Genomic DNA, 11,362 nt, shown 5'->3' with positions numbered 1-11,362 from the left:
GGTGTGCGGCGTGGAGCGCTGGAGGCCCCGCGGTCTCCGGCGGCGCGCTCCTCTCCTCTGCATTGTGCTCCTCGGGTTCCAGGTTTTGAGTGTGTTTGGGTTTTCTCAGCTTCTCTCTCTTAACGGCTCCTCTCAGTTCAGAAATGCTCAAGGCTTGTTTCACTTTTCCAGAGGTCCGTCAGCAAGCGTGGTCCTCTCCCAGGCCCGCATGTTGTCCTGATTTTGAGATGAATAAACAGCTCTCAAAGGCTCGCGTAACCCCATTGCAGAAAAAAAACTAAAAATACCTACATGGGCCAAGAAAAACGCCGCAAACGAGTCTCACCTAGAACAGAGTTGGGGAGATTCTAAGTACAATGTTAGCAGGCTAAACTGATCAGGGAACTAAAGAATAATTTTCCAGAACATAGTGTAGTTTCTTAGGAATATGGGGATGGCCCAGCGGTAGCAAATTTAATGTAATTTACTGTATTAACAGAACTGTATGTGGTCTTCCTGACAGACATGGAAGACGTTTGATAAGGTCACTGGCTCGCTCTCTGACTTTGCCAGAAAGCCATTTTCTCAAGGCCAGTGAGAATGGAGTATTAGGGGGTTGTTTTCTATTTATTGCAATGCCCGGTCAGTGTGTACTTCAGTGATTCTAGTCAGATCCGTTCACGTATTCCTTCCCGGAATAAAAATGGACTTCACTCTTCTGACCTGATTTCTTTTTTTTTAAGGCTAGGTTCTGTGAAAATTTTCAATATTTTAATTATGTGCTTTAGTAGACCTTCAGTTTGTTTGGCAGAACGCTTTTTATCCTTATCCGTTGCCTTTTCACAAGGGGCCCTCGTCAAGTCTCTTGCTCTGTTATTCCTTAGTTAAGGCCGCTCACGCAGACAGAATGGCGGGCACTTGGGAGCGTTGCTTCAGTGAGCACACGCTGGGCGGGGAATGGAGCTAAGAAGTAAAACTCTTCCAGCGAGAGAAATTGCCCTGCCTACCCGTGTGAAGAATAGGACTAGATTTTCTGAGCCAGCTGTTCTTAAGAAGAAGCACCTTTCCAGAGCTTTCCAGAACTTGTTTGGTGGCTGGTTCATTTTATACGAATTTATGGGGATCTTGTCTGTGAGGGACTCATAAAACCTGAAAAATGTTGTTTACCCTGCAATCCCCTTTCAGTTAATATTTGTTCATAGAAGAGAAAGAATCAGTTGTTACAGACAACCCTCTGTTACGTAGACAGAACCACAGAGGAAGGCAACACTTCAGTGGTCTAAACCCTTTCATTACCTTTAATGATTAGGCCTTTCAAAAACTATATGCCTTTTTGGTTTTTTCAAAGTTAAATTAAAGCCTATTGTAGAAAGCAGTTGCCAAGGTGAAGTTCATTAATTTTGTATTTAAATAGATTATCTGAAAGGGAAGTGTGACTGTTTGGGGCAACTTTAATAAGTATCTCCTGTTGAGTTTGATCTTGGAAATCCTAAATGATGATTTCGTAAATGTATTCTTCCGTGATAGTTTCAGCGGAAGGTGGCCACATCGCCGTAGGTAAGAAGAGTTCGCCTGCCTCTTCATGCCTGATCTGAAGAGGACTGATCGTCCAGTTGTGCAAAACCACATTCTGTTACGTTAGTTTGGCTCAGTGGTGCTTGCTGATTAAATGTTTGTCGATTTGTTTGAAAACAGTATGCCTTTTTTTTTCTTTCTTTTTTTAATTTCAGTTCCAAGAACCCAGAAGAAGCAGAGCTAGAAGACACGCTCAACCAAGTGGTAAGGCGCCTCGCGCTACCCACCCAGGTTCCCCCAGCCGTTTATCTGCAAGTTTTAAGGTTATTTGTATAGGGCATCTGAAATGTGACAGTTAATAGGATCGTTTATTTTACTTTGAATCTCTGGTTTTACTCCCTAAATGGAGTCATTAATTTCAGCATTTGTACTTTTCTCATTAGCACTAAGTCTGGACCAACTTAATGTGATTTAAGGGGTTGACGAAAATATTTCAAGGCTGGGGGTGGTATTTTTGGCCACTACACACGTTGGCGCACAGGCCAGACAAAACAAAGCACGTGGGTCGGCTGCCGGCGTGTGTTCGGGGCAGCGGGTCGTAAGTGCACTGAGCGCGCTCTCTTGGTGGCTTCGCCAGATGGTGGTCTTCAAGTACATAGAGGATAAAGACGTGTTTCAGAAATTCTACGCGAAGATGCTGGCCAAGAGACTCGTGCATCAGAACAGTGCCAGCGATGACGCCGAAGCAAGCATGATCTCTAAATTAAAGGTAAATGTAATCATGTCCTAGAAAAAATCCAGTTTTTAAGTCACCGTTAGAGATGTTAGTGTTTGCAGGTTGTCAGCGGGCAGCGTCCATAGTCTGTAGATGACGAGTCTGTACGGCACGGTCCCTGCTGCCCCACGACGGGGGCTGTGAGCGGTCAGGCCTCCCTCACTGCCCCACAGGCTATGCCGACGCGTCCACACCAAGTTCAGGGGCCCTGCTGTCCCGTCAGGCCAGGCTGTGCTGCGCTCGCCACCGGAGCATCGCTGGCTCCGCACCTTCGGCCTTCGCCACGTCTGCACGCGCCAGAACCGTCCTGCGGGGCTCAGCCCACACTCGCGTCTGGTGGGCTTGGAGGTGGTGGGTGTTTTGTTTTGCCCTGGGGTCAGTTCAGTGTCTGCGGTTGTAAGTGCAGGAGGACGGTGGAGCAGTTAGCTGATGAACCAGCCCCCTCTGGGCCGAGCCTGTGCGGGTCTCCGTGCTTGCTGTTACGTGGCTTAGACATGTTTCACTGTGACCCGAAATTATAGGTACATGGCTGTCTCATTCTGCTCAGACCGCCGTAACAAACACTCCACAGGCTGGGGTTTTAAGCAACAGAAGTGTGTTCTCACGGTGCTGGGGGCTGGGAGTCCAGGTTCGAGGTACTGGCTGATTCACTCTCTGGTGAGGACTCTCTTCCCAGTCTGGTGACGGCCACCTTGCTGTGTCCTCACATGGCGAGAGGAGAGCAGACTCCAGTGTCTTCTTACAAGGGCGCTAATGCCATCAGGATTGCCCTGCCCTCATGACTTCCTCTAAACAGTCATTTCCCCAGGACCCTACCTCCCAGTACCGTCACTTTGGGGGTCAGGCTTCAGCGGAGGAGTTCGGGGGGGGGGACACAGTTCATCCCACAGCAATGGATAAGAGGCATAAAATGTGTCCTCTTTGTATTCTGTTAGCTATCCTTGCGCTGAGACGCTCCAGTGAAAGTTACTGTGTGAGTAAAGACTGACAACTTGCTTACGGCTGTGTAATTTTGGATAGCGTAGTCACTTGAATCCGTACATACTGATACATGAGATGTGGTCCAGTGTCACCAGCTTTAGTTGTCGTTTTCATAGAGCTCTAGGATTTCCACCAGATTCCCTCGTGTACACTTACATTTCTGTAGAAATTAATAAGATGGTTATCTGGGTTCATTTCAGCAAGCATGTGGTTTTGAATATACCTCTAAACTCCAGCGGATGTTTCAAGACATCGGCGTGAGCAAAGATTTGAATGAGCAATTCAAAAAGCACCTGACGAATTCAGAACCGCTGGACTGTGAGTATCCACGTGTGTGTGAGCTGCTTTTACAGGCGGCGTTCTTGGAGAAGGTCATGCCCTTTGTGGCAAATGAGAGAGGTGACAAAATGTTAAGGAAGGGTGCTTGATGCTTTCTCAGAAATTCCGGGACAGACAAGCAGGAAGTGCCTCCCAGATATGCTGGGGTGGTCCTGCCTCCTGTGTGACGTTAGGAGATGACAGGCACAGAGCGCGTCAGCCTTTCCCAGGGACCCCGCCGGTTGAGAGCTGGGGTTGCTGAGCCCTGCCCTCTTCTGCTTTCTGACGGGGCTGTCCCACCCTGGGCACCTGCCAGCTCGGGGCTCCACAGTTTAATAAATTTCTTTAACCTTAGTTCAGATCCATTCTAGCACCTTTTTTTTTTTTTTTTTTTAATTACGAGAAACTGACTTGGCTGTATAGATGACAGCGTCAGACTAAGCAGAGCTCTCATGGCTCCGGGTTGGTGTGGAGATGAGGATGGGCTGGGCGCCAGGCCGCGCTCCGCTTGTGGTCGTGGGCCGATGATGCTGACATCCTCACATGGTAATGCTGTCTTTTTAAAGGAAAACTGGGAACTTTTCCCCAAAACTAAAGAGTTCTTCCATTGTTAAACCTGGCAGGGATGCCAGTGGACTCCTCAGCTGTTTGTGATGATGAAATTACTGTTCTAATTATGGTTTATATATATATTCTATATAGTGTTGGTGGGTGTGTGTTTGCGGTCGTAAGGGCTACACAAAACATCCTGAAGTGAGCTGTTTACATTTGGGGGTTTTGTTTCCTGAGTTGGGGCCTCCAGAGGCGGCCGTGCTGGGTGAGCTCGGGGGCACTGGAGTGGCCCTGAGGCCCCGCAGAAAACCAAAGTGACCGGAGCAGAGCAAGCTGACAGTGTCACAAGTCTGAGCGAGAAGTGAAATGAAAAACTGTCCCTCTCTAGAGGAAAAGAGTTTCTGGCTCTTTCCCCTCTTACTCATTTTAATTGAGCGATACGATATAACTGAAATATGGTCAGTTCTTCATTTTATACTGAAGCAGAGTTTTTCATTCAGTGTATTTCTTTTAATACAAAGCAGTCCACGTTTACTTGAACGGCAGCCTTGTTCGGTTCACGGGACTAACTGTGCTCCTGCGTTTCATTCCCTGCCTCAGTGGATTTCAGTATTCAGGTGCTGAGCTCCGGGTCCTGGCCCTTCCAGCAGTCTTGCACGTTTGCCTTGCCGTCGGAGGTAAGGGTGGCTTTGTCTTGTGTTCTGTTAGTGCTGAGCAGAAAGAGAAGGGCGGCCTTGGCCGTGACCCCCAGGGTGCCTGCGGAAGGCCTTCCTGCGGGCCGGCCGTGCGGCAGTGAGCACGGGCCGGGGCGGCGGCTCCAGCGAGCACGTCTGTGGGCGCGGAGACGGCAGGGCCTGCTGGGTGCCCGGCTGCACCCCCCCGACGGTAACCGACGTGCCTCACGGTTCGAAACGGTTCTCGATGGGACCCTCGAGTGCCTGAATGAGTCCAACACCTGACATTTGTATTTGACTTTCGTCCTAAGCATTTTGTCCTGTAAACTTGGGGCGGTGTGTGTGTTGAGAAATGCTGACTGTGGGGTGCGGTGAGGCAGCTACCCCACACGACGCGGTCTGTCCTTTTGTCCAGTTGGAGCGCAGTTACCAGCGGTTCACGGCCTTTTACGCTAGTCGTCACAGCGGCAGAAAACTGACTTGGTTGTATCAACTGTCTAAAGGAGAATTGGTAACCAACTGCTTCAAAAATAGATACACTCTGCAGGTAAGATCACCTTTCTGTTTTGGAATATATTTTCTTAAGTCTAAATGAGGATAAGACAAATTGTAGAACTCGGAATCCAGGGATGGGTACCACAGAGTCCAGAGCTAAGCTTCCGGCAAAGTCCTGTGGTCGTCACACAGCCCAGGTTTGAGTCAGATGAGCTGAATCCTGATGCGTTCACACTGAGGGACGGGCGGCTTAGTGATGCCTCAGTTTCCTTCTCCACAAAATGGGGGTGCTAGTGCTTACACTTCGGAAGTGATGTGAAAATTAAGTGAAATCACGTGTTTAATAAGCGTTTGGCACAGCTCCCTCCTGACGCGCACTAAATGTGTAGCTTCCAGAAGCCGGAGTTTCGTGTATTTGATTATGATAATAGCCCTTTTCCTTCGGCAGAACAGTTTCATGTTAATAATAACCCTCGGTGCTGGCCGCAGTACCGGGTAGCGAACCGTAAGAACTACGTGTAACCCCTGTTTCAGTTTGACAGAGGAGAAACTGAGGCCCGAGGTCATTTAAGTGACTTTCTCGGGATCCTAGCTTGTGTGTGGCAGAACCAAAATTCCCATGAGTGTGGATGATAAACAGCAGGTATTTACATACACAACACGTAGAAGAAGGTTCGAAATTATTTCGGGGTTCGAAAGGCGGGAAATGATCTTTCAGGAAGACGCGCGTTACGGGGGGGGCTGTGACGCTTCGTATTCTTTCACGGACGTCTGCTTGATTCTTTGCGTCTGTTGGAAGTCTGTGTTTCGTAAAGAAGTTCTGCAGACTTAAGCTCTGGATTCTTGGAGGGTTCTCCGCGCATTTAAATTGTGCTTCTCTTTCTTCTATACGTGGGGCCTCAAAGGCGTCCACCTTCCAGATGGCGATCCTGCTTCAGTACAACACGGAGGACGCTTACGCCGTGCAGCAGCTCACCGACAGCACGCAGATCAAAATGGTACCTTCGCGCTTTCTGGCCTCTCGCGTGTGTCAGCTCGCCGCCGCCTCCGTCTCGTGAGCACGGGGGCAGCGGGGAGACGACGCGCAGGCCTTCAGCTGGAAACAGCTACTTGCCTTAGGGTTATAAATGATGCACATTTTTTTTAAAAAGCTTCATTTTTAAACTCAGTGTGACCTGTGCCTGCCTGCCCAGGCACGTGTATGTACATGGGCGTGCACACGCACGCACGTGAGCACGACATGCTTTCTCTCGTTCGTTTAATCCGTTCTTAACCCTCTTTCCAGCTAGGCTGTTCTGCTAAGCTTAAATGTCACTTAATCACCATGTTATTCTTCCTATCGGTCATATTCTTTATTGAGATCTATTTCATATACATAAAATTCACCATTTGTATGTCGAGAGAGTTCAGTTTGTTTTCACAAAGTCATACGGCCTCCACCGCTGTCCAATTCCAGAACGTTCCCATCATCCCAAAAAGAAACCCATTGGCCTTTAGCAATAACTGGCCTCTGCTTCTCAGCCCCTGACAACCATTCGCTTACTTTCTGTCTCTGTGCATTTGCCTCTCCGGGCATTTTGTGTTAATGATGTCTTAATATGTGCCTTTTCTGTCTGCCTTTCAGTAGTCATGTCTTCAGGGTTTCTCCATGTGATAGCGTGGAGATCGCTTTTATGTTGTTTTGTGGTTGAAACACGTGGATGGACCGTTCAGACGGATATGTTTATCCATTCAGACATTTGGGTTGTGTCCACATTTTAATTATTAGGAATAGTACTGCTGTGAACATTCGTGTACAAGTCGTCGTATGAACATGTTTTCAGTTTTCTTGGGTACATAGCCGGGTGTGGAATATCCGAGTCGTGATGGCTTTAACTCATTGAGGAACAGCCAAACTGCCCCACGATGGCTGCGTCCTTTCAGGGGCTCGCTGGCCATGTAGGAGGGTCCAGTTTCTCCACATCCTCACCAACATTTGTCATTCCCCCCCCCCTTTTTTTTTTTAAATTATAGCCATCGTAGTGGATATGAAACAGTCCCTCTTCATAGTTCTGATTTGCATTTCCCTAACTGATGACGTTGAGTGTCTGCTCGGGTTCTTATTGACCATTTGTATGTATTCTTTGGAAAAATGTCTATTCAAATCCTCTGCCCATGCCCATTTTTTATTTGGGTTGTCTTTTTCTTGTTGAGTTGTAAGAATTCTTTATATATTCTGTATAGAGAGCCTCTTTTTCTTTTGTTTTGTGCTTTTGGTGTCCTAAGGAACCATTGCCCGATTCAGGGCCCAGGATTTCCTTCCCTGTCGATTGGTGCTGCCTTGTTGAAAATCAGTTGGCCATCGGTGGATAGGTTTATTTCTGGATTCTCAATTCTTTTCCAATAATCATACTCTATGTCTGTCTCAATGACAGTACCACATTGTCTTGGTTGCTGTTTTGTAGTAAGTTTTGAAACCGAGACCTCCAGCTTTGTTCTTTTTCAGAATTGTGTTGGCAGTTCTGGGTCCCTTGCATTCCCGTATGAATTTCAGAATTCGCTTGTCCATTGTTAGAGGCTGCGTCGACTGCGGATTGCGGGGTGGGGGGGGGGGGTCTCTGTCTCATCAGTTTTCAGGCTTCCAACTCATGACCGTGACCGGCTTTCCACTCACACGGTCGTCTTCCATTTCTCTCGATTGTGTTTCACAGTTTTGTGTCTGCAAGTCTTGCACTTTGGTTAAATTTATTCCTAAGTATTGGGTTTGGTGCTGTTATAAATGAAATTGTTCGTTGTTAGATATGGAAATACGATTAATTATTGCATATTGATCTTGTATCTTGCAACCTGGCTGAACTCATTTTTTAATTTTTTGAAGATTCTCCAGCGGTTTTTAATACGCTATCCTATCATCTACAAGGACAGCTAGTTCTGCTTTTCCTGTTTGGATGCCTTTTATTTTTCCTTGCCTGATTGCTTGGGCTGGAATTTCCGATACAGTGTTGAATAGAGGTGATTGTGAGCGGGCGTCCTTGTCCTGTTCCTGATTGTGGGGGGAAGCTGCAGCTTGCTACTGTTAAGTATGATATTAGCTGTAGGTTTTTCTTAGGTTCCCTTTATTCAAGGAGTTCCCTTCTATTCTTGTTTTTCTTTTAGTATTTTCATCATGAAAGAGTGTTGACTTTTGTTAAAGTGCTTTTTTCCTATTGAGATAAAAATGTGCTTTTTGTCTGTTCACGTGGTAACAGTGAGTGCTTTTCATGTATGCCACCTTGCGTTCGCGGGATAGACCCACCTGGGCATGGAATATAATAGTTTTTATATGCCGGTGGGCTTGGTTTGCTGGTATTTTCTTGAAGCTTTTTACGTCTACATTCACAGGGCTGTTGGTCTGTTGTTTTCTTAGGAAGTTTTTGTCTGATTTTGCTGTCAGGGTAATACTGGTCTCACTGAATGTCAGGAAAATCATTTATTGGTCATGGTTCAAGTTATTCCAATGTACATCTGCAAATTCTAGTAACAAAATGGATCTGCCCCTTTGTATGTAAGAGTCTGTCTCATTCGTCCTCACATCAGGAGGACAGGCTGGGGGGGAGGGCGCTGCCCTTGGCGCCCGTCTCAGCTGGGAGTCGTCTTGCCCGTGGGGCCGGCTGCTCCCTCCCTGCTCCACACTCCTTCCTCCATCAGATTTGGCTCACGAGGGAAACCTCTGTCACCTCCCTCTAGATGCATCGGGCAGTGTCCCAGTCCTGCTTCGGGGGTCTGCCCTCGTCACTAGACCAGAGGCCTCTTGCTTTCGTGGCTTTAGGTTATGTCCTCGGACCAGAACGGGTTTCCATAAAGGCAGGGGCGGCCGCTCTGTCCTCGGGGTAGGAGGTGGGGGCGGGCAGGCATCCAGGCGACTGGCACTCGGGCAGATGGTACCGTCTGGTGTCATGGGATCCCGAAGCTGAGGAGAGGCAGGAGGTGACCCACCATCCGTGTTTGCAGGCGGGGAAACGGCCAGAGGCACCCCGTGGTGCTTAGCGGTCACCAGAGGGGCTCGACAGCCGCTTCGGGAGCCGAGTGCTCTCTCCAGTCTTGCCGGAGCCCTGAACGTGGGCTTTCCGGTGATGCGTGTCCAGGACGAGCTGTCAGGCAGCTGAGGGGTGAATAGGTTCCTGTAGGTTGAAGTGAGGAAATCAGCCTGGTTTCTAACATTTAAAAGTGAGTCTTCAGTTTTTATTACTAGGTGGTCAAGGCCAGAAAGGGGTTGGCTTCACTTTGAAGCAGGTGCTGGTGAGAGTGGTGAATTTGGGGGACCTCTTAAGCTCACCTGTCTTTTTCCCCTGGGTGCATTCTTCTGTTGGGGTGACTGTTGCGTTTCTGAGGAAAACAAACAGAGATTGCGTGTGGTTTTTATTGCAAAGAGAAATGCATTTTTTTCTTTAGCTTATCTTTTTCTCTTTAATTGCAGGACATTTTGGCACAAGTCCTACAGATTTTATTGAAGTCGAAGTTACTGGTATGTTTGTGCATTTTCTATGTTAAGCTAGAACAAAGCCTCTCCCTGAGATCGTGTCATAACAGTTGTCTTTTTACAGGTCCTGGAAGACGAAAATGCCAATGTTGATGAGGTGGAATTGAAGCCAGATACCTTAATAAAATTATATCTCGGTTATAAAAAGTAAGGAAAATCTATGTAGGTGGTCGTAGACCACAGACCCCGACCCCCCCCCCACCTCGCACACGTGCCGCGTGGCTGCAGGCGGAGGCTCGGCGCCCCGTGGGGTGGCCGTGGCACCGGCCGGGGTCCTGTCTGGGGATCCTCCGTGTTCCCGCACTCGGCTCGGTCTCAGGTTTTGGTGGTTTCTGCATTTGGCAGGCAGCTCCTTAAAACAGCTCCCGAGAAAGTTTGGACCCCTGTGTCCAATGTCTTGATTCTGTCCACTTGACAAAATTTGGGAGAGCAGAGGAAGGGGCTGAGTCTCCCGTGATGGGGGTGTCCTGTCCCTGGCCGGTGGGAAGCCACCGCCACAGGGCAAGGAGGCCCTCCCAGAGGTGGTGGCCGAACTGGCTCGCGGGGGCGGGGGTGCCGGAGGCCGCGTGCCCTCTGCCCTCGTCTGGGGGAGCGGGGGCTTCTTACAGATTGAAAACAGGAGGAAGCCTTCAGCGCCTGTCTTGGGAAACAGCAGTGATTGGTTTCCTTCATTTCTTGGCAGTAAGAAGTTAAGAGTTAACATCAATGTGCCGATGAAAACTGAACAGAAGCAGGAACAAGAAACCACACACAAAAATATTGAGGAGGACCGCAAACTGCTGATCCAGGTGACTCTGGGCCCGTGTCGCGTGGCGTCCCTTGCAGAGGCGGCGGCCGATTGAAGCCGGGCTGGCACGTGGGGCACGCGGTGGCTGTGGTTTGGGGGCGACAGCTTCTGACGGGGGTGGGGAACGGCTGAACCAGATACAGGGACAAGTCGGGAGCAGGGGGTCCCAGGGGGGACGGCCGCTGGGCCTCTGAGGACTGAGCGTTCTCGCGTTTGAGGTGCTCGCTACGTGGGCGAAGTGACCAGATCAGAATACAGCGATGTTTCTGCTGGTCGGGTTGAAACATCGGACCTGCCGTGTATTGGTCGGCGTTTCTGAAATCACGGTCCCGTGGGGAGGTCGGCAGCCTCTTGGCTGGTTGTCCTGGGTGTGCGAAGGCGGCCGTAACAGTGGGGCGCCCTGGTTTCCCCCCGGGCGGCGCAGGCGGCCATCGTGCGGATCATGAAGATGCGGAAGGTCCTGAAGCACCAGCAGCTGCTCGGGGAAGTGCTCACCCAGCTGTCCTCCAGGTTCAAACCGCGGGTCCCCGTCATCAAGGTACAGGAACCGCCTCGCGGAAGCACGCGCATTACTATTTTAGAAGAAAAAAGGTGTAACAGAAACTAGGCCGAAGGAACTCGGCTTATTCCTACATACCAGGTTTCTACAGAGGAAAATAGGCTTAATTTTTAAACTTTTTATTGAAATCTGCATCTGTGGAGCCGTGCACAAATCCTAAGTGTTCAGTTGGCTGATTTTCCCAAAGTAAATACACTTGTACAACCAAGACCCAAAGGAAGAGGTTAGA

The 11,362-nt window shown here is 49.1% G+C and overlaps 1 protein-coding gene across 2 annotated transcripts in view; it reads left to right on the top strand.

The window, feature by feature from the left end:
- CUL1 (cullin 1) overlaps positions 1 to 11,362 on the top strand; it is a 102,196-nt gene that overhangs the window by 89,549 nt on the left and 1,285 nt on the right. For both annotated transcript variants that reach the window (XM_040643862.1, XM_040643861.1), the window contains exons 12-21: positions 1,710 to 1,758; positions 2,132 to 2,263; positions 3,451 to 3,568; positions 4,721 to 4,797; positions 5,210 to 5,341; positions 6,195 to 6,287; positions 9,725 to 9,772; positions 9,852 to 9,934; positions 10,470 to 10,575; positions 10,999 to 11,112. In XM_040643862.1, coding sequence (XP_040499796.1) covers positions 1,710 to 1,758; positions 2,132 to 2,263; positions 3,451 to 3,568; positions 4,721 to 4,797; positions 5,210 to 5,341; positions 6,195 to 6,287; positions 9,725 to 9,772; positions 9,852 to 9,934; positions 10,470 to 10,575; positions 10,999 to 11,112 — 952 coding nt within the window. The remainder of the gene's footprint in view (positions 1 to 1,709; positions 1,759 to 2,131; positions 2,264 to 3,450; positions 3,569 to 4,720; positions 4,798 to 5,209; positions 5,342 to 6,194; positions 6,288 to 9,724; positions 9,773 to 9,851; positions 9,935 to 10,469; positions 10,576 to 10,998; positions 11,113 to 11,362) is intronic.

Source organism: Ursus maritimus, unplaced genomic scaffold (assembly GCF_017311325.1).
Source record: "Ursus maritimus isolate PB19 unplaced genomic scaffold, ASM1731132v1 scaffold_3, whole genome shotgun sequence".
In the NCBI taxonomy this organism is placed as follows: domain Eukaryota; kingdom Metazoa; phylum Chordata; class Mammalia; order Carnivora; family Ursidae; genus Ursus; species Ursus maritimus.
This window is presented reverse-complemented; position numbering and strand designations above follow the sequence as displayed.